At 35.6% G+C, this 27,948-nt stretch overlaps 1 protein-coding gene across 4 annotated transcripts in view; it reads right to left on the reverse strand.

Annotated features, from left to right (window-relative positions):
• The window catches only part of Usp9y (ubiquitin specific peptidase 9, Y-linked), a 144,819-nt gene that overhangs the window by 18,735 nt on the left and 98,136 nt on the right, over positions 1-27,948 (reverse strand). For all 4 annotated transcript variants that reach the window (NM_001329902.1, XM_039100658.2, XM_063280594.1 and 1 more), the window contains 12 exon segments: positions 257-1,004; positions 2,963-3,104; positions 4,551-4,724; positions 13,505-13,695; positions 14,809-15,020; positions 21,965-22,187; positions 22,785-22,931; positions 24,316-24,462; positions 24,658-24,766; positions 26,042-26,211; positions 27,471-27,596; positions 27,772-27,897. In NM_001329902.1, coding sequence (NP_001316831.1) covers positions 257-1,004; positions 2,963-3,104; positions 4,551-4,724; positions 13,505-13,695; positions 14,809-15,020; positions 21,965-22,187; positions 22,785-22,931; positions 24,316-24,462; positions 24,658-24,766; positions 26,042-26,211; positions 27,471-27,596; positions 27,772-27,897 — 2,515 coding nt within the window.

Raw genomic sequence — 27,948 nt, forward strand, 5'->3', positions numbered from 1 at the left:
CTAAACTAAAAATGAAGGAAAGCTCTTACTTTTTTCAATATTAAAGCTACCATTTAATGATATGTATTTTCTACAAGTTTTGTTTTAAAATTGATGTAACTGAGATGCTCACAAGTCCAAATGGATTAAAGTGAATATGTTTATGGGCTGGGATTGGAGAAAAGAAAATTGGAGAAGAAAAACTTTAAGCATAGTAGTAATATCTGGTAAGAAACTTTCAAATCAATCAAGAAGAACTGCTTTCAGATAAACTTACCTGGAGCAGGGTTTAAGTATACAGCATTACATGTAAGCAGTTTTTTAATAAACTGAAAATATTCTAAGCTAAATTGCATTTGATTATGCAGGAATTGCACATTCTGTTTCCATACACTTCTCTCAATAGCTGGTGACATAATCTGATGAGGTCTGGTAATTGTTAGCTCTGACAAATATGTTATCATCTCATTATCTTCATCAGTTATATCCATCCGTTCATAAAAAAGAATATAAGCATTCCACCATCTTTTCTGACGCCTGTATGACATACGCTTCATCATATGATCAAAAACTTCTCCCATATACTCCCCACCAAAGCACTGATTTTTCATTTCTTCATCATCATCCATTTTACATTCTGTTACGTCTCCATCATCAAATTTGAACCAGCGACCTCTATTATTGTCTTTACCATTCCTTTGAATGATATAAGAATAATAATGTCCACCATTTGCTTGGCCACTGTGTACAAGCACACCAACAAGTCTGTATTTTGTGCTTCCTGGTACCACATTTTCAGACTGCTCATTTTGCTTAATCAATTGAGTCTGTGGATGTACACCGTCACCTTCCAGCTTTGTGGCACCTGCCACTGTATAAGGTTCCATATCTAATTCTCTTGGAAATTCAAAGTAATCATTGAATTTGATTGCACATTCTCTTTCCCAATCATAGTCAAAACGTTTCAGTTGGATAGCAAGAACAGAAGGTAGTTTTTTAATCAGTAGGCGCTTTACTGTATCAACCTGAAACAGACAATATAACAAATACATAAAAACCCTAGAAATCTTAAATTTATTTAAAAATGACAATGAATGCAATCAAGGTCATTGAAAAATGAGTGAATTTTAAACAATATTTACAAACCTTCAAATATTTATTCTTTTCTTACACAATGTAAAAATTAGTAAAATATATTATTTCTGGAATGATTCCATATTGTCACTGTTATCTAATCACCTCTTTAATGTGAATCAGGAGTTTAAGGTCATTTTTATTACCCAAGTCACTGTCAAGTAACTAATCAAGTACAATGCAGAAAACTTGCAGAGCAGAAGTTAAATGGTTCAAGGAAATTGACCCATTTATTTCCTGCGTAATTATCTTTTTTTTTGGTTCTTTTTTTTTTTTTCGGAGCTGGGGACCGAACCCAGGACCTTGCGTTTCCTAGGTAAGCGCTCTACCTGCGTAATTATCTTTAAAGATAGTTTATTATTATTATTATTATTATTATTATTAGTCTAATATTCTATTCTACAATCCAAATGCCTAAAGGTAACTGAATCTAAGACTCATAACTGTTAGGAAGTAATCTGGTAGAATCAAACACATTTTACAAATTCCAATTTGATGAGTAAAATCTGGAGCATGAATAAATGTTTTGATTAGTAATTATTATTAGTGTAAGTATCTAATTATGTAGACTAGCTGGTAAGGAACTCTCTGATGAAGTCAAGGCTATCCTTTTATAGACTCTCTTGCTTTGGACACCCTAGTTCTGGGATTAATGCATGTGTCTCTATCAACTATTACTATATTATGTATTAGTGTGTGTATATATTTGTGCTTCTCTGTGAGGGGGTGTGACTGTGTAAGTGCATTTACACAAAAGCTCAAGGTTGGTGTGAGAGTGGGGTTTTTTTTCCTTCATTCTTTACCTTGTGTAATATTAATCTTCTTACTGAACTCAGAACTCACCATTTTTCTACTTAGGCTAGCAGTTTGATCAAAACTTCTGTTTCTGCCTCCTACTCATAATGGCAGGCCATTATGTTCACATGGTTTTTATGTGGGTTCTAGAAATCTGAGTTTCACTATTTACATGTATAGCAACAATTATCAATACGCCATTTTTACTGTTCTTTTTTGACACTGTAGGTGTAGGTGGTCATAATATTCTATGTAGATCAAGTTAGCCATGAATTCAGGCTCTGTTTATGCTGTGATTAAAGGCAGGGTATACTACAGCTGGCTCTATTATTTTACTGACACGTACTTTAAGTAAGGTAGAATGCTGACTTCTTTTCTGCTACTATTAAAAAAAATTAAAAAACAGAGCGGTACTAAGCAGTTATGCACACCTGCAGTCCCACTTCCTAGAAGCAGAGAGTCTGAGTCAAAAGTCACCATGAGCAATATAGTTTTAGAACAGCCCAAGTAATAAAGTTTATCCCCAAATTAGCTAACCAATAACCAACTTTGAAGGTCTGAATGAGAAATGTTTGTAACTGTTAGTGCTACTGTTAAGGTTTAGGAGGTGTGGTCTTAGGCAAGAAGTATATCAGTAGGGATACAGGCTTTGAGAGTTAAAAAAAACAACCTTGCCTACTATTGCTGGTTTGCTCTTTTTGTTTGTGCTTGCAATTTAAGATCTGAATTTATACCTTGCTGCTCCAACCTGCAGGCCTTATACTTCCCCATGACAGTGACGGGCTACTATCCATCTATAAGCCCAAATAAACCATATACACCAAGTAATATTAAAGGTAAGTTGCCTTGGCCATGAGGCTATATCACAGCAACAGAAAAGTAATGAATATTACTGTTTTCTTAATTTTATTATTTAATAATTTTTATTAATGAATATTACCAGTTAGTCTCCAAACATCCAAATAGAGGCTGGTATTAAGCATAATTACAGGCAACTCCAAAGTTTGCCAGTCTCTATTACATACATAATAACTTTGAAAACCATGATACATACCTTTTTATCACATTTTTCACAGTGATATGCATTTGCACCCTCTAATAAATCTCCTTTAATATACTGTTCCAAGGAATCAAGAAGATTTTGGTGATTTCTAATGTCTACGTTTAAAGTTGTAAAAGATTCTTCACATTCATACCTAAATATATTAGAAGACAAAGACTTATGTTAAGTTTTTAAATATTATCTTTTTGTCTTGGTCACTCTTCTGTTGCTGTGAGGAAACACCAAAATCAAGGCATCTATTATAAAAGAGAGCATTTAATTGGTGCTTGCTTCAGAAGCTTAGTCTATGATTATGTCAGAGAAAATGGCATGCATGGCATTGGCACTCATGGCATTGTCATAGTAGCTGAAAGCTACATCCTGGTCCTCAGGCCAGATTTCTTTACAGATTCTGAATTAAAATCCTTAGCTTTTTATAGGAAAACACATACACTCTCTCTCTCTCTCTCTCTCTCTCTCTCTCTCTCTCTCACACACACACACACACACACACACACACACACACACACACACACACACGCATACACAAATAGCTAAGCCAATACCGACTAAAAGAGAACTGAATTATTAATTATTCCTGGTTGCAAATTATACTCCAAAGTTATAGATATAAAAAAATAAAACCTACATGGATATTAAAGCATACATAGTGACTAGTGGCATTGAAAACCTAGACATAAATCCACATGGCTTATAAAAAAGAAGTCAGAACTAACACTCTAGAACATAAAGACAGCATAATTAACAAATGATGATGTTCAAATAGGATGTCTGTATGCAGAAGAATAAAAATAGTTCTATACTTATCATCCGGCACAAAACTCATTTCTAAATGGATGAAATCCCTCAAAACAACAGCAGATACACTAAACCTCATAGAAGAAAAAATGCAAATATTCAGAGCAGGAAATAGAGACAAATTATGGAGGAGCAACTGAGGGAAATGTCATTCAGAGTGAGCCCTACCCGGGGATCCATCCCATATGCTGTCACCAAACTCAGACAATATTGCTGATGCCAAGAAGTGCATGCTGACAGGAGCCTGGTATAGTTGTCTCCTGAGAGGCTCTGCCAGAGCCTGGCAGATACAGAGGCAGGTGTTCTCTGTCAACATTGAACTGAGAATGGGGTCCCTAAAGGAGGAGTTAGATTAAAAGAGCTGAAGGGGTTTATACCCTATAGGAAGAACAACACTTCAACAAACCACACTCCTCAGAGCTTCTGGAAACTAAACCACCAACAAAAGAGTACACATAGAGGGACCCATGGTTCCAGTTGCTTATGTATCAAAGGATGTCCTTATTTGAGCATCAAATAGAGGAGAGGCCTTTGGCCCTCTGGAGGGTCAATGCCCCAGTGTAGAGGAAAACAATGAGAAAGATGGAAGGGGTGGGTAGGTGGGTGGGAGAACATACTCATTGAGGAAGGAAGAGGGGGGAAGTATAAAGGGACTCCAGAAGGGAAATCGGGAAATGGGATATCATTTGAAATGTAAGTAAAGAAAATATCCAGTTTAAAAAATTGGATTCTTGGGTGAGTGTAGAGCAATACAACAAAAAACAGTATTATTGGGACTTACCTATGTGGGCAGCCTTGGCAAATCTTTTGATCAGCAAAGGATCCTCCAAGAACTTTACTTAGCAGAGTTGGATGTCCTAAAGCTTTAAAAGCTTCATCTAAACTATCCACCAAAGAATTAAAAAACTCTAATGCATCATGTTGCTCACGGAGATTAACAGGCTCACCCCAAAGCCTAAGAAATAAGCAGGAATATTAATACAAGAAAGTGCCAGATATATTTTATCTCTGTAAAAAAATAACAACAATGTAAGCTGAAAGAAATAACTCTAAATGGAATTATAGTGATATAATATGCCTTTACTTCATCTTATATTCCTGAGCCATAGGAGAGAAAGTTAAATTGAAGACAACCCATTGGGCACTGACATATCCCAATATTAACACAGTGGTCAGTGATAAATAAATAAATAAATAAATAAATAAATATGCATTTATCTGTGGTTATAGCAGAATGTTGTGAGGCATCATTTTAATCCCTTCATTTTAATGCCATTTTAACTCCTTCATTACTACTTTGGGTTTCCCACCTGGGCAGTGTTAGCATTGAGTGTTATATAATCTATAGTGATAAAAGAAAGAATATATATACTGTACACAGGAGTAGTAATTTACAAGTGGACACTAATTTAATATCAAAATGGTATTGCAGATATCAAACATGCTTTGATCCTTCTGTTGTACCCAAGAAACACGCCTCAACAAAAGGGATAAATAACACTTCCAGGTGCAACTGAACCTAAAAGGAAGCTGGTATAGCCACTGTAATATCTGATAAAATAAGACCTCAAACCAAAACTAATAAGAGATAAGGAAGAATACTACACATTCACCAAAATAAAAATCCATTAAGAGGACATTTCAATCCTTGGTATCTATGCCCCAAATACAAAGACACCCACAGTTGTAAAAGAAACACTATTACTGTTAAAATCACATATCAACACCATTCCCCTCCAACTGCCAATACCCTACTCTCACCAGTAGACATGTCACACAGACAAAAACTAAACAGAGAAATTCTGGAGTTGACATTGTAAGCCAAATATATGATCTAATATATAGTGTTGGAACATTTTGTCCAAACTCAAAAGAATATACCTCTTCAGCTTCCCATAAAAACTTCCCCCAAAATTGAGCACATATTCAGACACAAGTCTCAGTAGATGTAAAAAAAATAAAATAACTTTTTGTGTCTAATCTGACCACCATGGACTAATGGTGGGCATCAACAACAAAAACAAAAAAACCTTATAAACTTAATGGAAACTGAACAACTCTTTATTGAATTAAAAATGGGTCAAGACAGAAATAAAGAAATAAAGACTTTCTAGTATTGAATCAAAATTGAATACACAGCATAGCCAAAATGAGGGGATATAATGAAAGTGGTACTAAGATAGTTCATAGCAAGAAGTGTACACATAAACTGAAAAGATCTCATATTTGCAAATAAACAGCACACCTGAAAGATCTAGAATAAAAACAAGCACTCACATGCAAAAGGAGTAGAGGGGGAAAATAATCAAACCTGGCCTGAAATCAATAAAATAAATCAATGAAACAAAAGAGATGGTGGTACTTTGAGAATACTAACAAGACAGACAAATCTCTTATCCACTAGAAAACAGAGAGCATATCCTTGCCTATTGAGTTCTGTATAAAAAAATCACCCCAAATGGTAGTCAGTCAGGCTGTGAGATTCTCCCCAATCACCCTGCACTCCTCCTTACCTCCTCTGTGGGGCTTTGGGGCCTGGTCACTGCTGGGCCTGTTCCTCCCAACTCTCCTGCTGGCCATCTGAACAAGGGCCTTGGCATACATATTATTATTATCTACTTCTATGGGACTCTGGACTGTGTGTGCAATTGAATGCCTGCTCTTGGAACTCTTTTCCTTTTGTTCTGTTACTGTGTTCAACTTCCATACAATAGTTTTTGTTTCACTTTATTATACTTTTTTGTTATGTTTTATTTTTTTTAAAGATTTATTTATTTGTAAGTACATTGTAGCTGTCTTCAGACACACCAGAAGAGAGCATCTCATTACAGATGGTTATGAGCCACCATGTGGTTGCTGGGATTTAACTCAGGACCTCTAGAAGAGCAGTCAGTGCTCTTAACCACTGAGCCATCTCTCCAGCCCTATGTTTTGCTGTTATCTCATAGAAGCCTGTTCTTTTCTAATGACAGGCAAAAGTGATTGGATCCAGAGGAGAGCAGAAATGCAAGGAACTGGGAAGAGTAGAGAGAGGGGAAACTATAATTTGGATAAACTGTATGAGAAAAGAATAAAATTTTAATCAAAAAATGATTATCAGTAAAAAATAAAATGGATTAAGGACCAGAAAAGGAGTACTAAGATTACGTTAAAAGAAGAAACTATCATACATTTTTACTTTTAAAATTACCTATAGTATTTTCATTTTGCTGTGCCTAAAAGTAGTTAGAAAATCTTTATGATCTTGCAAAGTGAGAGCCCTCCATTGAGTAAACCAATTTTCCCAACTCATCTATACATATTCTTTACAAATAATATTTAAGAGAAAGCTGGTTTATAGCAAGTATTTCAATGTAGTAATACTGATTGTTAACATATAATTAACCAATGCATAATAAATGTGGATTTGGGTTTTCTTGACATCAGATGTATCCCAGGATGGCCTGAAAAACTTGATTCTCCTCCATCCAGCTGCTGAATGCTGGAATTAAAAGAATGAATTGCCATATATATTTTAAGTTGTTTTAGGAACTGAATATGGGAGTATCTGCTTGTTATGTAACCCTGACCCAGGATTCTCTTTTTAAACTGTTAAAGAAGAATAATTTCTGTTTTAATTAGGGTTTTAGTGCTGTCAACAGACACCAAGACTAATGAAAGTCTTGTAAAGGTCAGGGCTGGCTTACAGGTTCAGAGGTCCGGTCCAGTATCATCAAGGCAGAAACACGGCAGCATCTAGGCAGGCATGGTGCAGGAGGACACTGGAGTTCTTTATCTTCATCTGAAGGCTGTTGTGGAAGACTAAGTTCTAGACAGCTAGGGTGAAGGTCATTAGCCCATGTCCACAGTGACACACCTACTCAAACAAGGTCATACCTCCTAATAGTGCCACTTCCTTGGCCAAGCATATACAAACCATCACAATTTCTTTTCCAGAAATGCCATGTAATTGTCATTAACAATGTTTAACATTTACATATTAATATTTACATATCTGGTAAAATAAATATTACAACAATAAAGTATTGGTTAGGAGTTGTGGTAGTTTATATGAAAAAGTCTCCCATGCTTTGGCCCCAGTTAGTAGAACTGTCTTGAATGAATTAAGAAGTTTGGCTTTGTTGGAGAAGGTGTGTCACTGAGGATGAATTTTGAGGTTGCAAAAAACATACAACCATTACATTTTATACTCTCTCTGTCTCCCATTTATAAAGATAAAAGCTCTCAGTTACTACCCAAGATACCATACCTGGTCCTATTCTCTCTTATCACCATGGTCAAAGACTCTAACCCTCTGACCACGTTAAGTTTTGAATAAATTCCTCATTTTTACAAATTGCCCCAATCATGGTGTCTTATCACAGCAATAGAAAATTAACTATGAGTACAATTCTGGGTCCTTCTACTTATGTATATTGGCCATGGCTAAATATGATTTTGATAAAAAAATTACTTTGTAGTTGGAGAATTCTGAATACAATCTGGCTATTTTACATTAGATATAGTCTGTAAATTGCAATCTTTGAGAAAACGTTTGATTCCCTGATATATTTCAGAGTATGATGTCTTCTGACACACCAGAAGAGGCATCAGATCTCATTACAGATGGTTGTGAGCCACCATGTGGTTGCTGAGATTTGAACTCAGGACCTCTGGAAAAGCAGTCAGTACTCTTAACCACTGAGCCATCTCTCCAGCTCTATGCCACATTATTTTAACTGCAGAAAGTTTAAGTCTTAAAAATCATTATTAGTTTTGTTTTCTTCTAAAATATTTTGGTGGTTTGTGGCTCTCTTGCACTAAGCATTGATTACAACTATTGTATTTTTCAATTTATGAGGAAAAAAAATCACTGAAAAATTTAACAGACACTGGCACCAAATTTAAAATTGCTTTTTGGTGGGTGGGTGGGTAGTATTTTCTTTTACCCATTACAGAAACAGGAGATGCACCTTTATTTTATGTCTGTCATCCTTCCGTTTTTCTTATTTTTTTTTTTTTTAGAAATGATAATGACAGAATATTGAGATATGACAAACTGACCTCAAATTGACTATATAGCTGAGGATAGTGTTGAACTTCTGATCCTTTTGCTTCTCTTGCTTAGTGTGTGTATCCATAGCTGATATTATGTGGTTACGGGTTCAGACACCAGAACATTTCTGTATCCTAGATAAGGACTCAATCATCAACTGAACCACATACTCAGCTGTGGTGACTTGAATGGGAAGTATCTTTTATTTATATTTCAGTGTTTCAGTCTGACCCAGATGGTCAGATTGAAAATGATTTAGGAGATGTTGTCTTGTTGGAAGAGGGAGGCTTTAAGGATTCCAAAAATGCACACCATTCCCAAATAGCTCTTTCTTGGGATTGTCTCACGATGTAAGCTCTAAGTGCTTTAGAATCATGCCTGCCTGCTGCTATTCTTCCTTTCCATGATAGTCATGCACTCTAACGCTATGGAACTTAGAATCCAAAATTAATTGCTTTCTTTTATAAGTTGTCTTGCTCATGGTATTTTTTTAACAGCACTTCAAAAGTGAGAAAGACATCAGGCTTCCTTTAATTTCTTCTGATAGTTTTTCCACAGATTTCTGAAACAGTATATCTTAGGGTTTTATTGCTGTTCTAAGACAGCAACTCTCAAAAAGAAAAACATATATTTAACTGGGGCTGGCTTATAGTTTAGAGGTTTGGTTCATTACTGTCATGTCAGCAAGCAGGTTAAGTATCTCTTCAAGTACCTTATTTGTTTGAAAGTTTTAAATTAGATTTCAACTATCATAGAGAACTGCATGCCAGTACCTTTTCAGTGCTAGAAAAAAATAGAAGTACATGTATGTGCTAATATGTGGGGCCACAGAATTTTAATTTTAAAAAGTCTTCTGAATCTTCTGGTTATCATCTTAATATTTCTAAAAAATAGTAATCAAAAGTGACAACAGACAGGCATGATGGCATGTGCATAATTTGAAGGCTTAGGCAAGAGGATACTTGCTTGTTCAAGACTATTCTGGAAAATATAGTGATATACAAAACTACAAAGTCTCAGATTAAAAAAAAACTCTAGAACAGAACAAAAAATTTTATCCTAGACTATTATATGTACTCTATAGATTTATTTTGAGTAATTGAATTTATGCAAATTTGAGTTTTAAATTTTTCGGGAAGCCTAGTGCTTGAATTAATGGAGCGAACCACTCCTCCTGGCTGCACAAAATACTATGAAATATATTACATGTAAATTTTTAATGATTAAATGGTGATTTTTTATTATTGGAATGTTTTGTTATTTAAATTTATGACAGAAAGATACTAGAAACATATTTTATGTCTAGATAAGAAGAGTATGAAGAATAGTAATGGCATTCCCAATATCATCATCACAAAAAGATGAGTGGGAGACCCCAAACATAAATACATTATATTTAAATAAAAATATCTTACACTATAATACAATGAAATACAGATTTTTTTCAAAAGACCAAATTGTGTGGCGTTGCTCCTAAATTGGTAATGTAATGTGTGTGTGTGTGTGTGTGTGTGTGTGTGTGTGTGTGTATGTGTGTAATTATTTAGTAACTGTATGTATATCAGTAAGTGGTGGCTCATTTTTAGAAAAACCCGGGAATAATATGGAAGAATAGAAATGTTGACTTAAAACACATAAATGATTATGAGCGAAAATAAAGTAATATATTCAAAAGACCATGCTCTGAGTAGGACAGAAAGTGGCCATAATTACAAGATCCCCTTTTTTATTAACTTGAGTGTTTCTTATATACATTTCAAGTGTTATTCCCTTTCCCGGTTTCCGGGAAAACACCCCCCTCCCCCCTCCCCTTCCTTATGGGTGTTCCCCTCCCAACCCTCCCCCCATTGCCGCCCTCCCCCCCATAGACTAGTTCACTGGGGGTTCAGTCTTAGCAGGACCCAGAGCTTCCCCTTCCACTGGTGCTCTTACTAGGATATTCATTGCTACCTATGGGGTCAGAGTCCAGGGTCAGTCCATGTATAGTCTTTAGGTAGTGGCTTAGTCCCTGGAAGCTCTGGTTGCTTGACATTGTTGTACTTTTGGGGTCTCGAGCCCCTTCAAGCTCTTCCAGTTCTTTCTCTGATTCCTTCAACGGGGGACCTATTCTCAGTTCAGTGGTTTGCTGCTGGCATTCGCCTCTGTATTTGCTGTATTCTGGCTGTGTCTCTCAGGAGTGATCTACATCCGGCTCCTGTCGGTCTGCACTTCTTTGCTTCATCCATCTTGTCTAATTGGGTGGCTGTATATGTATGGGCCACATGTGGGGCAGGCTCTGAATGGGTGTTTCTTCAGTCTCTGTTTTAATCTTTGCCTCTCCCTTCCCTGCCAAGGGTATTCTTTTTCCTCATTTAAAGAAGGAGTGAAGCATTCACATTTTGATCGTCCGTCTTGAGTTTCGTTTGTTCTAGGGATCTAGGGTAATTCAAGCATTTGGGCTAATAGCCACTTATCAATGAGTGCATACCATGTATGTCTTTCTGTGATTGGGCTAGCTCACTCAGGATGGTATTTTCCAGTTCCAACCATTTGCCTACGAATTTCATAAACTCGTTGTTTTTGATAGCTGAGTAATATTCCATTGTGTAGATGTACCACATTTTCTGTATCCATTCCTCTGTTGAAGGGCATCTGGGTTCTTTCCAGCTTCTGGCTATTATAAATAAGGCTGCAATGAACATAGTGGAGCACGTGTCTCTTTTATATGTTGAGGCATCTTTTGGGTATATGCCCAAGAGAGGTATAGCTGGATCCTCAGGCAGTTCAATGTCCAATTTTCTGAGGAACCTCCAGACAGATTTCCAGAATGGTTTTACCAGTCTGCAATCCCACCAACAATGGAGGAGTGTTCCTCTTTCTCCACATCCTCCCCAGCATTTGTTGTCACCTGAGTTTTTGATCTTAGCCATTCTCACTGGTGTGAGGTGAAATCTCAGGGTTGTTTTGATTTGCATTTCCCTTATGACTAAAGATGTTGAATATTTCTTTAGGTGTTTCTCAGCCATTCGGCATTCCTCAGCTGCGAATTCTTTCTTTAGCTCTGAACCCTATTTTTAATAGGGTTATTTGTCTCCCTGCGGTCTAACTTCTTTTCTTTGTATATTTTGGATATAAGGTCTCTATCTGTTGTAGGATTGGTAAAGATCTTTTCCCAATCTGTTGGTTGCCGTTTTGTCCTAACCACAGTGTCCTTTGCCTTACAGAAGCTTTGCAGTTTTATGAGATCCCATTTGTCGAACAAGATCCCCTGTTCTAAATGACCTTTAAATTGACAGTGAGGTATGTGCATGAAATTAACTAATTTCTTGTTGTGCTGGTTAGTTTTACGTCAGCTTGACTTTGAGAGAGAGAACCTCAACTGGGAAAATAAATTAGTTTATGAGGCATTTTTCTAATTGATGACTGACTCAATGAAGATGGTACCACATCTGGCCTGATGGTCCTGGGTGCTGAGGAAACCATGAGGAACAAGAAGATAAGTACTCCTCTTTCTCTGGAATCTGGTTCATATTTCTATATTCATGTTCTTGCCTTATTTGAACTCTGGCGTGACTTTCCTCAGCACTGGTTTAAAACCAAGAGTTAGAACCTGAAGTAAAACTTTCCTGCTCAAGTTGTTTATGATGTTTTATCACAGCAATAGAAATCCAAACTAAAATACGTAAGTATTAGAGGCACTTTCCAAAAAAGAAAAAGCTAGAATTAGAATGTAACTTGGACATAAAGAGTGAGGGAAATATCAAGGTTAAACTCATTGGTTTTAACATTAGATATTTCAAACAAACCAAATTATATTCAAATTAAAGACAACATAATATGTCAAACCCAACAAAACAATTTATGAAAAAATGTAATCCTGATATTAAAGAGACTCAAAGTTATGTAGCAAATGAACCCAAAAGAATGCTTTTTTAAAACTCACATTTTGTGTTTGAGAAGAGAGATAAAGAGATAGGGGGCAGGGAGAGTGATGGAATATTTAGTGATATTAAAAAGACTTCTGGGGCTGGGGATTTAGCTCAGTGGTAGAGTGCTTACCTAGGAAGCGCAAGGACCTGGGTTCGGTCCCCAGCTCCGAAAAAAACCAAAAAAAAAAAAAGACTTCTAAGTATGATGATGGATCATAATCATATTTAAAAAAAACTAGCATGGTGAATCACATCTGTAATACCAGTATTTGGAGAGCAAAGAGTGGAGAATTAGTTAAGGGCTAGTTTCAGCTAAACAGGATTTGACATCAGCCTGAGATATACACAAATTCATGTCTCATAAAAGAAACCAAAACAAAATCCAAACCAAAAAAGCAGCACAAAAAGAAAATCATACCCCTAAAGCTTATAAGTTCAGAAAGAACTGATAAAATAATTTGCTTTAGTTTATAAATATCAGTTCCAAGCAACTGTAGTTAAGTATTTCATTTTATATGAGTTACAGAATAGAAACAAATATAAAACCAAAACATACAATAGACCCATTTTTTTCTGAGAGGATATAGTTTCTTTATATTATGGCAATGTTTATATTTTACTATTTAATTACAGTAAGGAAAAAACTGATTAAAATACTATTATTTAAATATTACAACTATATTTAAATATTATATATTACAACTACATATCCTAGTACACATGTTTAAAACTTTAAGGATATTGTAACTATTAGATAAATAAAATTTTAAATGAAATCCACCCATAATTTACCTGAATTGTTGCCAAAATCCTCTTGGCACATAGTACTGTAGTTGAGAAGCAGCCAAATGTCCAAAGGTTATCTGAAGGTGTTTTAAAACACCAATGTTGTAGTCTTTTCGATCTTCTGCTTTATTTAATGTTGGTTTATCTTCAAATTGATGAGGATATCCAAATACATCATCTCTGGGATCAATATTATTCTAGTGTACACCAAAAATAATACAAAATAACAAAACAAGTTTTTTCAAATATAGTGAAATAGAAAAGATATCACATAGTGAATAAATGACTTAATTATTTTGAATTTCCTATATGTAAAACACTTCAATTAATATAATTACATATTTATTTCTAGATGAAATACGAACTCATTCAGATGTAATAAAACAGATATTTTAAATAAATGGGGAGACAGAATGGTGGGTAATAGCACTTTCTGAAAGCAGTATCTACATAAAATGCAGAGCATGGATTGAGTATGCCTTGTAATCCCAGTATTTGGAGGCAGATACAACTCTCTGGCAAGGTAGCCAGCAAAACTGATGGGCTCTCCATATTTAGTGAGAAATCCTGTCTTAAGGGAGTAAGGCAAACTGAGAAAGAGGAAGATATTTGACAATATCCTCTGGATTTTGCATGTGTGTGCATAGCACCCAACCTGACACACATACGAGCAGTAATTATAAAAAATAATTCTGAACATTGGTTGAGGGTGATATTCTAAAATTTGGTTAAGTAGAATGGATTGGAAACAAATAATATCTTTAGAAGAGTCATAGGAAAAATTACAAAATTTCTAGTATTCAGTATTATTTTGAAGGAACAATGCCATATTCACTGTGCTTTAAAATACATGACATGAGAAAATTAATACCCAACATTACAGCTACTGAGAGAAATTATAGTATTACAGTAATATTTTTGTAGCAGAATTTAATTTTATAATGTAGCTGTTTTAATTCAAGTTGGAAACATATGTAGTAGGGACAACATGAAACATAAAATGACTAAGAACAAAAATGAGATTTTATTTGAAGTTTTATTATTTTATCTGCACCATTTCCCTTTAGCTAGCAATATTAAACATCTTTATCAGTACTGAGCCTGGTCTACTAGAAACTCAAATTAAATTTCAAATAGCATGATTGGATTTTTCAGTCTGTATTATATAATGGGGTACACTATAATATGCCACAGGTACCTCAGATATTCTGCCACTATCAAAAAAGTACAACAAACTATTCTCCACTGGAAGAATAAGAATAGCAGTCTTAGAATTTTTAAAAATAAAACAAAACTTGATCAATACTTACTTCACTGTCCTGCCTTTCATCTTTGAATGTATCATCATCTGTATCATTCCATATGTTTTCAATTGCAAGAATACTGTTCCTGATTGAAGGAATCATGTACAGCTGTTGAATCACAGAATTCATATAACAAGTAGCACCAGCATTTTTGAGTCCCACAAATCCTTTTGGTGGGCGGGGTCCAACAGGTGGTAAATATTCCCATTCAGCAAGTGCTTCACAATGAGAGAAGAAAACAAAATGCTTATACCATGAAAATGATTTGTTCAATTTATATCTCCTTTAGGCTAAGAAATCAGTATTAGAAACAACTTTTTTGGTTGGGGATTTAGCTCAGTGGTAGAGCGCTTGCCTAGGAAGCGCAAGGCCCTGGGTTCGATCCCCAGCTCCGAAAAAAAAAAAAAAGAACCAAAAAAAAAAAAAAAAGAAACAACTTTTTTTAATTAAATGACAGATTCTTTGGAATTCTAAAATTTTCTTTTATAACATGAGCCAAATTGTTCATACTTTTCTTGATATTTACTTCTATTTACACCTTTCCTAGAACTACTAGTTTAAGGTTGTATTTAACACTGAATTTCTGTAGTTTAGTAAAACAAATAATTAAGAGGAATAAAGAGTAAAAAGAGCTGGTCCCCAGCTCCAAAAAAAAAAAAAAGAAAAGGAAAAAAAAAGAGTAAAAATACCTTAGTATCTTTAAAATATATTGAGTTTACTGTGGACAAAGCTATTAAACATAAATAAAACATTAAAATATTAATTTTAAATAGGTAAAATTACTGTTTCAAACCATAATTCTACAAATAAAAGTAAAAATTCACAAAAACATTTACTTTTCCTTGTCATAAAGTTAAAAATGTCTCTTTTTGCTTTGTCTAGATCAGTGGTCTTTAACATTTCTATTGAAGGCTGTTACTCTTTTCAGTAGTTATTTATGTTGTGGTGACCTCAAACTATAAATTAATTTCATGCTATAATCTGGATACTGTTATGAATTGTGAATAAATGTCTGTTTTAGATGATGACAACTGCCATGAAAGGTCATTCAAACCCAAAAAAGGTCATAACCCATTGAGAACTTCTGTTTTAGATCCACAGTTTTCGTTGTTGTAACGAGAGGAGAGAGTATAACTGAAATCAGTGTGAGAAATACCTATTATTTAAATTCCCTGTACTTAGCAAAAATGAAAACCAACTTAAGGATCATCAATAATTTGTAGGTAAATTATACAAGTTAAGAATATATCACAAATTTGTGGACTCTGGATACAGGAATTTAGAACTAGTAGTGGCAGGAACCTGCTCCCACCCTGAACTGAACTGAACCAGTCCCACAGTTCCCTGAACCCAGATCCTGAGGGGAGAGAGCTGGACCCTCAAAGGTGCAGACAATCCTGAGACCTCAGGGGAGAGAACTACTTCTGCCCATATTCCTGAACCAAGAGAAACCTGCCTAGTGCCCTCTGTGCCCTCTTGACACAGGGACCTTGCCCATATTCCTGAACCAAGAGGAACCTGCCTAGTGCCCTTTGTGCCCTCTTGACACAGGGACCTAGGAGACAGGGGCAGGACCCTTTGTGTTTCTGCCTGCACCAAGAGCTGAAAGCCAGTACACCTGAGAACAGAGGTAAGAGCAACTTTTCTGCACCAAGCAACGTGACTGGAGGTTTCAGGTCACACAAACCCAGGAGCAGCTCTCTGATCCCAGATCTGGCTGAAAGAAAACAGGTCTATTAGGAGTGCTGACACACAGGTCTACAGGAAGATCAAGTCAGTGTCAGAGACAGCAAAACAAGATAAACCAGATGGCAAGAGGCAAGCACAGGAACATAAGCAACAGAAACCAAGGCTACTTGGTATCATCAGAGCCCTGTTCTCCCAGCAAAGCAAATAATAGTTATCCAAATACATTGGAAAAGCAAGATTTAGATTTAAAATCACATTGTATGATGAGGACAGAAGGACAGAAATGACTCCCTTAAAGAAATACAGGATAAGACAGGTAAACAAGTAGAAGCCTTTAAAGAGGAAACAAAAATCCCTTAAAAAGAATTACAGGTGTCCTAACCCTAACCCTAACCCTAACACCCATAAGGAAGGGGAGGGGGAAGGGGGATGTTTGCCCGGAAACAGGGAAAGGGAATAACACTCGAAATGTATATAAGAAATACTCAAGTTAATAAAAAAAAAAAAGAAAAAAAAAAGAATTACAGGGAAACATAGCCAAACAGGTGAAGGAATTGAACAAAATCATCCAGGATTTAAAAACAGAAATAGAAACAATAAAGAAAGCCCAAATAGAGACAACCCTGGAGATAGAAAACTTAGGAAAGACATCAGGAGTCAATAGATAAGCATCACCAACAGAATATAAGAGATACAAGAGAGAATCTCAGGAGCAGAAGAAGATTCCATAGAAAACATTGACACAAGCATGAAAGATAATGGAAAACATAAAAAGCTCCTATCCCAAAACATACAGGAAATGCAGGAGATTAATGAGAAGATCAAACCTAAGGATAATAGGTAAAGAACAGAATGAAGACTCCCAAACTTAAAGGCCCAGTAAATATATTCAACAAAATCATAGAACCTAAAGAAAAAGATGTCCATAAACATACAAGAAGCCTACAAAACTCCAAATAGATTGAACCAGAAAAGACATTTCTTCTATCATATAATAGTCAAAACACAAATGCACAAAACAAAGAAAGAATATTAAAAGCAGTAAGGGAAAAAGGTCAAGTTACATATAAAGGCAGACCTATCAGAATCACACCAGACTTCTCACCAGAGACTATGAAAGTCAGAAGATCCTGGACAGATGTCATACAGACACAAAGAGAACACAAATGCCAACCTAGGTCACTACATCCAGCTAAAACCATCCAATGGAAAAAAGAGCATTTTTAACAAATGGTGCTCGTTCAATTGGAGGTTAGCATGTAGAATGCAGACTGATCCATTCTTATCACCCTGTACAAACCTTAAGTACAAGTAGATTAAAAGGACCGCCACATCAAACCAGATACACTCAAACTAATAGAAAAAAAGTGGGGAAGCATCTCGAACACATGGGCACTGGAGAAAATTTCCTGAACAAAACACCAAATGGCTCATGCTCTAGATCAAGCATAAACAAATGGGACCTCATAAAACTGCAAAGCTTCTGTAAGGCAAAGAAAACTGACATTAGGACAAAACAGCAACCAACAGATTGGGAAAAGATCTTCACCAACACCACTCTGGAAATCAGTCTGGAAGTTCCTCAGAAAATTGGATATTGCACTACTTGAGGACCCAGCTCTACCTTTCCTGGGCATATACCCAAAAGATGCTCCAACATATAACTAAGACACATGCTCCACTATGTTCATAGCACCCTTATTTATAATAGCCAGAAGCTGGAAAGGACCCAGATGCCCTTCAACAGGGGAATGGATAAAGAAAATGTGGTACATCTACACAATGGAGTACTACTCAGCTATCAAAAACAATGACTTCATGAAATTCATAGACAAAGGGATGGAACTAGAAAATAGCATCCCAAGTGAGGTAACCCAATCACAGAAAAACACATATGGTATGTACTCACTGAAAAGTGGATATTAGCCCAAAAGCTCTATTTACTCAAGATACAATCTACAGATCACATCAAGCTCAAGAAGGAGGATGACCAAAATGCTAATGTTTCCACTCCTTCTTAAAATGGGAAACAAATATTCATATAAGGGGACATGGAGGCAAAGTTTGGAGCAGAGCCTTAAGGAACATTAGCCCATATATATATACAGCCATCAAAACTAGCTAAGATTGATGAAGCTAAGAAGTACACGCTAACAGAGTCTGATATAGCTAACTTCTGACAGGGTTAAGCTAGAGCATGTCAAATATACAGGCTAGTAGCAAATCATTGAACTGAGAATGGGGTCCTTGTTGGAGGAATTAGAGGAAGTATTGAGGGAGCTGAAGGGATTTTGCAACCCCATAAGATCAACAATGCCAACCAACCAGAGCTTCCAGGGACTAAACCACTACCCAAAGACTACACATGGATTGACCCAGGGCTCCAGCTGCATATGTGGCAGGGAATAGGCTTGTTGGGCACCATGGGAGGAGAAGCCCTTGGTCCTGCCAAGGTTGGACCTCCCAGTGCAGGGGAATGTCACTGGGGGTTGGGAAGGATGGTGGTTGGGGAGGACAAACACCCTAATAGAAGGGTAGGGGCTTAGGGCAAAGAAACTGGGAAAGGGAATAACATTTGAAATGTAAGTTCAAAGTATCTAATACAAAAAGAAATAAATTAGAGATTCATGAAAAAAATAAGTTCTTTTATCAGGTTTTGTTAGTACTTTTAGAATTCCTTACTATTTTTCTTGATTATCTACAGCCCTCTCCCCTCCAAGATTCACCTTCCTCTCCATACACTTCATATTCTCTTTTTTCAGATTCTCCTTAGGTTCCATGACTTGTCTACTTACAGCTTCCTAGCTCTGATCACTGTGATTTGTACAGCTTTCAACTTGTGGAGTGGGTCAGCATCTAACTAGAAAAGTGGCTGGCTATTCCCATGACATCTGTGGCTCAGTGTTCAGTACTCTTGTCTTCCTGCCCTGTCAGTTATAGTTTATAGCATTCACGGCTATGTACTTTTCTCCTGTGGCAATGCACATAGCCCTTTCCAGAACCATGAAAGGAAGTCGGTAGGGATGAAACTTGTTCAGTAACAAGTAACACAAATTTCAAGTATGTGGTGTCCTCAACACTAGTGTCTTATGCATGGTATACACATAAAGCCATAAAGTATAGGCCAACAAAATATAATCAACACACCCAAAGAAGCCAAGCAACGCAGAGGGCCGAAGGGAGGATGGCTGAATCCTTCTGAGAAGGGGAAACAAATTTAGAGGTCAATTGAAGTAGGGATGTGGGTAGAAGAGGGAATGGGGTGGGGGAGCAGTGGGGAAAAGAGATCATGTCTGGGCAGAGGGGGTAAAGGGAGATTGTCTGAGGTGGGGTCAATCTCTAGAACATGCCAGAGATCAGAGATGGGAAGAGGCCTAGCTCTCTAGGTGAGATTCTTAGTACTGGGGAATATGGATCTGGAAGTGGCCACTTCTTGTAGCAGGCAGTACTTCTAGTGAAAGGATAAGGTCAGCAACCAACCCATAAAACTTTTAACCTCAAATGTATCCTGTCTAAAACTTGTGCAGGAAAAAAGGTCAGAGCCGAGACTCGGGGCATGGCCAACTTTTGACTGCCCCAGACTGAGACTCATTTGGGCAAGAACCAATCCCTGACACTGTTAATGGTACTCTGTTATGCAGGCAGATGGCAAACTAGCATAACTGTCCTTTGAGAGATTCTCCACCCAGGAGATAATGAAAAGAGATACAGAGATTCACACCCAAGCTGTAGACAGAGCTTGGGGAGTCTTATCAGGGGAAGATTGGGACAAAGATTGAGGGACCGAAGAGGTCAGGGACTCTTACAGTTAACTAACCTGGACCCTTTGAGGCTCCCAGAGACTGACTGAATCACCAATCAAGGAACCAGCATGGGCTGCACATATGTAGCAGATGTACAGCTTGGTCTTCTTGTGCATCCCCCAACAACTGGAGTTGCGGTTGTCCCTGAGCCTGCTGCCTGCCTGCCTGTGGATGCCATGCCTCTAAATTGGCAGTCTTATCTGGTTTCAGTGGGAAAAGATGTGTCTAGACCTGCAGCAGCGTGATGTGCGCAGGTGTTGGGGACTGATACCCAGAGGGAGGGTTCCTCTTCTCCAAAGAGAAGAAGGTGGAATGGGGGAAGAACTTGTGTTAGGGGATACTGGGAGGAGAAGAAAGACTACTATTGGGTTGTCTGTGAGTAAATTAATTTGATAATAAAACCAAGAATATATCACAAATTAAGAACATAACATAAATAAAAATATATTAAATTGAAGGTTATACCATAATACCATTAATAATTAGGAATCAGACCTCTAGCTAAGCTTAATGTCATACACCTGTATGACACTTAAAGGAATATCAAATACCATGAGTTCAAGGTCAACTTGGCCCATGTAGTAAGTTCTGGGCCTACTTACATCCTGTCTTAAGAAAAATACTAACAATAAAATCAAACCTAAAAGAATTAGAACACCAAATGCTGACAAAAATATTGACTATAAAATAAACTTGAGAACATTTACTACACTTCCTTCTGGGTGGGTTGGATTAAATTAATCTAAAGGAGACAGATAAATAAAGCATGCATAACTTGCATATATACAATCTATGGAACATGGAATACATAAAAATTCAGTAATTTTTAAAATATATTTTGGTGTCCTTGAAAATATCAGCAATGCAAATGTATTAACTAAAGTGACTATAAATTTTGAGAAATAATTTTTTCAATTCTAAGTTCTCCAGAATCCAGAAGATCTATTGTTTAAGTTAATATAAGAACAAACTGGATGGGAGAATTGCTTTTACTCTGAAAGATATTGTAATTAAATTTCATGTCTTAAAATTTCTTCTAAAGAATATTACCAATTATTTGTTACCAAGTATTTGTTTTTTCTTAAAATAACTTAATGATTTTACATTCTGACACTGTACTTAAAACTATCTACCTCCCACCCACTACATTTTATCTATCAAAACACAGGACTTGTTATGCCCCAGTGGTCTTCCAACTTGCTATGTATAGAATTCTGTGGCTATAATAAATTCATGACCCTTCTACTCCACTCTTCCTAGTCTTAGGATTAAGATATGTACTCTATGCCTGGTTTTACTTTCTTTTCTGAGTAAGATATCCATATCCACATCAAGGGCATGGAATGCACTGTCAGTTTCTTGAATATTCTCTTTGATCTTAGAAATGAGTGTATTCTCAAAACTCAAGTAACATTTAATACTAAATTAGCATATGAAGTTCTTCACAATATCTCGTGTTTAAATGTTTACACTGTGGCCTCATTTCTGGTTCTCAGTATTTTGGAGGTCAGATTTTATGACAGATAAGATTATATGAAATGTATTATGCTACATTACAAAACTAAATACCAGTGATGATTCAATATATAAATTTTCTGTCAACAGAGGTCTTAAATTTTAAACAATAAAATACTGAGACATAGTAAACAAGAATTTTACATTTTACTTACTATTTACAGGTGTGCCTATGTAAAACATTTCAGTCAAACAGTTTACTATCTGTTTAAGATTCCGTACACAACCAAAAGCCAAAGCTACAAGTAGCTCAAAACCAGCATTAACTGTGGCTGGTGAACCACAGACTGGAATAGTTTGTTTGTTTGGCATTTCCCCACTTCTTGAATATTGCAGGTAAGCTTTGGATGCAGGAAAGATGAAATCATCAATTAATTCCTAAGGAGTTAGAAAAAGACATTACACATTACACTAGTACAAACATACTTTTAGAAAACTAAATTTCAAGTAAGAAAATACTTTACAATGATTTGACAACTGAATTAAATATTTAACTCAGAAACAGTTTCAGATACTCAAAAAAAAAAAGAGTAATGAATGAAACCTTAAATTTTCTGGATGAAAAGCAAGCTAAGAATCATAAACTATCATTAGGTTCGTTTTAATTGCAAAGCAAAATACATCGAAGTTAAAATCTTTTCCTTGACTTATACAGCAAAATCGAAAGAACAACAAAAAAGAAAAAAAAAAAGAGAGAAACAGTACTTAAAGACAGAAAATCTCATTAGAACACAATCTTAGGAAGAATTCAGATGTAGCAAATAGCCATCATATAAGGCTGTGTATTGATTCTATAATCTCTGAGGTCAAAAGGAGTTTTATCTACAGAGTTCTAAGAAAGTCAAGGCTACACAAAGAACTGTCTTGAAAGCAAAACAAAGAACCAACCATAAAATTGTTTGTTTGTAAGTACATGAAACAAACAAGAAGACACTTTTACAAACATGCACATAAACTTACAAATTTAAAACTCACTTTAACTAGATTAGCACCTCCTGCTTTACAACCAATATGATACTTTTTATCGGGAGTTTGAAAGGACAGTAACTCTTTTGTTACTCCCAGATGGCCTTCCAAGATTGGGTCTTCTACACTGGTTTCGCCTGTATTTTTAATGTAATCCTGCAAAGGAAAAATAATACAGGTCTAGCTTATGAAGGATATACAAAGGGGTAGAGAGCCACGATGAAAGTTCTTAGAATGCACATACAATTTCTCTATATTATTCTTTGCAGATAGTTATTTTGAAGTTTTACAATTTTGGGAGAAAGGAAATTTCAATGGTTCCTATTCGAGTTTGTGGCCACAGTTACCCTTTGACATTATGGAGTATACAAAAGTGTAACAGGGTGTTCTCCCTGTGTGTCTGAGAACCAGAATAAAAGTTCATTCCTAAACAAGAAAAAAAAAAGAGGATCTCTGGTACAAAATGGAGAAAAAAAAGCTGGTTCAGAAATCTTTCAGCAATTAGAGGCTATCTCAATGCCAAAAGTTCTGAACTATATATCATAAAAGATATCAGGTTGATAATGTAACACCAATTAAAAATAAACCAGCAACATAAAAATATTTAACTGTAATTTATAATCTCACAACTTCTCAGTAGGCTAAGATAAAAGAAAATTAGAGTGAAGCTCCATTTAGATAATAGAATAAGATTTTGCTTTGAAAAAAAGCAAAGGAATATTCATTAAAAAAACAAAACAGAGAACTGACATATGTATATACAAACATTCCTAAAATATTAACATTGTAATTCAGAAAGCAGGTTGGTAATACCAAAATAAATACAAACAAGAATCAGAATATTAAGTTTCAAGTTCATTTAATCCAAACAAGTTATGTGCTTTCTAAGTCATCACAAACTGAAAAACATTTTACCTTTTAAAACTTTTGTTAGATGTTTAGTGTCTTAATGTCTGTGTTTAGGTCCTATCTGCTATTTAGCCAGTGGCAGAATTCCTGATCATATTCCTTCCAACTTCTGAGTGTTGAAATTAAAGGAATATAACCATCTGTAGTTTGTTTACTTCAAATAATAAATAAACAAAAACAAAACAAATACTTAAAAGTTATAAAACCTCCGTAATGGTTAATCTTCCTGTCCCTTTTTTGGACTGAGAAAGTTCACAAGATTATAAAAGCAGCCTTGAATGTGTTTATGAGATTATTCTAGAGAGGAAGACATGTCTTGAAAATGAATTGTGACATTTTAAAGGTTAGAGGCCTGAAAAAAGTAGAAACAAGAAGCCCACAAACAGACACATTTTCTTTGCTTCTTAGCTTCTGAGCTGCCTGTGCAACATACTTACACAACCACAATAGTTAAAAATGAAAGAATATGAAAGAACAAGGTTTCTAAAACTGTGACCAAAACTCAATTGTTGCTCTTGCAAATTTTCATAGAGAACATTCTGGTACAATTTAAATAAGTGAATACACTCTCTTTAAATTTATTTTAACAATAAAATAATCTGATTATGAATAAATAATCTGAATTTCTTACCCTAACCCTTTTAAGCCAATTAATTTCGTCATTGAGAAGAACATCAACATTGGGTATGTGAATGTTGCTGTTGTAAGCATAAGTGAGAAGACGCCTTAAAAGTGGAAAGTAGACATCTGAATGTTTACCCTTCTCCGTTGCTGCACTCTGAAATATCAAAAAAAAAACCCCACTGTGATCAGTATTGATGTAATTGCCAAAAAATTACTTAATGCTTGTATTATTTTATTTATTCCTATTGATCATGACATATGAAATTTAAAGTTGTAGATATTATTTGATATTTTCATTTGAAGAAATGGATCATATTGACATTAAAATTGATCATTAAAAATGTCTTACCCCCAAAATGGTAAAGAGTAGAGTAATGAAGAACAGCAAAGGTCTATGTCCCATGCAACATCTGGTACATATTAAAAAGAACTGCTCCTGTGCCAACTGCCGTATAGTTCTGCAACAACATAAAGTAATGAATTTTCACAGGCACTTAAAATGATAGTAAAGATGAGTTAAAAGTCCAATTTTTACATGAGAGATTGAAACATCACTAATTAACAAATGGTGATAGTTTTAGTGTATAATTTACTAAATCTTTTAAATACAATAAGAGTAAAGATCATGTCTATGCTAAAGAGAACACAAAAGAATAAAAATATGAATGATGTCTGTTTCCTTAAAAAGTCAAAAATTCCACTCTAGATATGGAGAAATAGTACATTTTTTTTCCCTCTAACTTTCCCAGAATTGTTTTGATAAACTGAGCTTTGCAGCAAACAATTCATGAAAATCTAATACAGCTTATGCAATACCAGAATATCTGTAACTGTAAAGATAGGACTGTAACATTAGCATTCATATAATTTGATAGCCGTTCAATTACCATTACAGTATATTATTTTTAAGATAGACCCCTTGCCAGACTAACCGAGGGAACAGAGAGTGTATCCAAATTAACAAAATCAGAAATGAAAAGGGATTCATTTGAAAAGCAATGAGGAGACAGCTGAACACCCAGAAGTTGACAATCCTGAGAACTCAGGACAGACTGCCACTTCTACCCAACTCTCCCACATCCCTGGACCAAGAGGAAACTGCATAGTGCCTCTGGATACAGGAATATAGGAGCAGTTAAGTCGCAAGAACATCCTAGGTCTGGCCTGTGTCCTGAACTGAACTGAACTGGTCACACAGATCCCTGTACCCAAATCCCATTGTGAAGTGCAGATGCTCCTGAGAGCTCAGGGGAGATCACTCTTGTGCCCACATTCCCAGCCCAGGAGGAAATCACCTAGTGCCATCTGTACCGCCCTGGACAGAGGTACTTAGGAGCAATCAGGGACAGGACATTGAGGCTAGTAGGTGTGTAAGCACTCTTACAGAAGAAGGGGGGAGGGGAATAATATTCAAAATGTAAATAAAAAAATGTGAATTAAAGAAACCAAAACACTCATTTGCTGTAGTACCCCACAATATGTGGGTACTGGTGTTGGTGAGGGTGGCAAAGGACTCAGTTCTTTAAGTGTCTGACCATTTTGATTATGCCACAGTGAGTGTATGTCTACTATAAATTATACTTGTTATCTTCTTTATTGTTTTAATATGGAAGCCTGAAGGGCAGTTGTAGTAAACATTAGAGGGGTGAAAAGGAAGGTTAATAAGGGTGAATTTTGTGAAAATTTTCAAATAATTAGTAAAAACAAACCCCAACCCCTCCCAAACCACTTACTTGCTAGGACAGTACAATAGTAAATCAATGACAAATGACTGCCAGGCCTTTTCTTTACTGAGTGAATCCAAAGCAGTTGGAATTAAAGCAAAACATAATGTCATTACTTCTAGGGCTTCACAGCAAACTTGCTCATCTTTCACTTCTGGATTACTCCTAGTACTGGTGGTCTGTAAAATTATAGCCAGGAACAAATTATTAGAGATTCACTTATGAGAAATGGTAAAAGTTTCAGTTAGTATTTAAAGTTATCTTCTCTGTGGAGTATATATATATATATATATATATATATATATATATATATATATATATATATATATACTTTTCTACTCACTTGCTCTTTTAGTATGGTTAATAAAATAAAAGAAGCATAATCAGTGATATTCCGTCATCTACTTTCTGTTTTTCATAGTACAAAGTAGTTTATTTTTATATAATTCCTTCCAGAGTAACTTTAATGTTCTTACAGCCTATCAAGAAAGCCATTTTTAGCCAAAAAAGTAATCATCCTGCAATTTTTAAGACCAATAAACTCCTGAGTCATACAATATGAAACTAGGAGTTTTTAATTTGCCATTCCCATCAATATGTATTCAATACAAAAATATTTGAATTTTTTCAAAAATTATTTAATTATCAGAAGTACATATCAGACAGGTAATTATAGTAAGAGCTAACAATTCCAATGCAGTCTTTAATCTCAGCAGTCAAAAGGTAGAGGCAGGTGGATATCTGAGTTTGAGGCCAGCATGACCTACACAGGGTGAGTTTAGGACAGAAACTAGGGCTACACAGATAAATCCTATATCTAGAAAACCAAACAAGATCATAACCAACCTTAATCAATCAAAACAAACAAACAAACAGACAGACAGACAAAACAATCCTTTGTCGAAGCAATTTTTAAAAGAAGATTTATCTTCATTTATAGGAGTACACTGTCGCTGTTTTCAGACACACAGGAAGAGGGCATTAGATCTCATTACAGATGGCTGTGAGCCACCATGTGGCAATTGAACTCAGGACCTCTGGGAGAGCAGCCAGTGCTCTTAACCACTGAGCCATCTCTCCAGCCCCTAGAGAAGCAACTTATTTACTAAACTGCTAATTTGTTGGTAATAGGTCTATAAATAATATGTAAATGATGACACTCTTAATTCTCTATTAAAAGAACCAATTAAAACAGTATGTATGAGGAAAATTAGAGAGCACTACCCTCAGCTTTATTTAGTCTACTAGTAATATTTATTTAGTCTACTAGTAGATATTTAGTCTACTTTTCTTTTCTTTTTTATGTTCACCTTCAAAATGAAATTATTAGTTACTTTCAAAAAACAAAAGTAGTCTTCAAATATGGTATACAGAAAATCAATTTGCAGTAAAATTATGAAGCATTATTTAAAAACATTATTTCTGTAATTATTCTTACCATCTTGTAAGTTTTTGTGATATCTTCGTGTGGACTAAATACTAGCTCTAATGATCCACATCCTGATGTCCAAATGATTTTTTGTATAGCTCTAATAACACAAATATCAGGTATGTATCTTGAGGCCTGCAAGAAAATGTGTATTTCACTATGTTAACCAAAGCCCTAAAATAATCAGTAGAATGAAACATTTTCTCTTTTAAGTTGTAATTTTTCTTTATGAATAAGCAGTCTCTATGAATATGTTTTCTTTATGAATAAGCCCTCCAGAACCCCAACACTTTCAAAGTTTGATACTAACCAACCCTGATATTTGGTGAGCAAGACGAATCGATACATTCCTAAGCATGCACTCAGAAGAAGGATTAGGAATGCTCTGAAGGGCATTTTGTAATACCACAGCTTGATCATGAGTAGCTTGGTTAATCTGAATGAAATAAAAAGATTAAAAAAACTGTACATAAAATCCCAGAATCAA

This window comes from Rattus norvegicus, chromosome Y (assembly GCF_036323735.1).
Source record: "Rattus norvegicus strain BN/NHsdMcwi chromosome Y, GRCr8, whole genome shotgun sequence".
Taxonomy (NCBI): domain Eukaryota; kingdom Metazoa; phylum Chordata; class Mammalia; order Rodentia; family Muridae; genus Rattus; species Rattus norvegicus.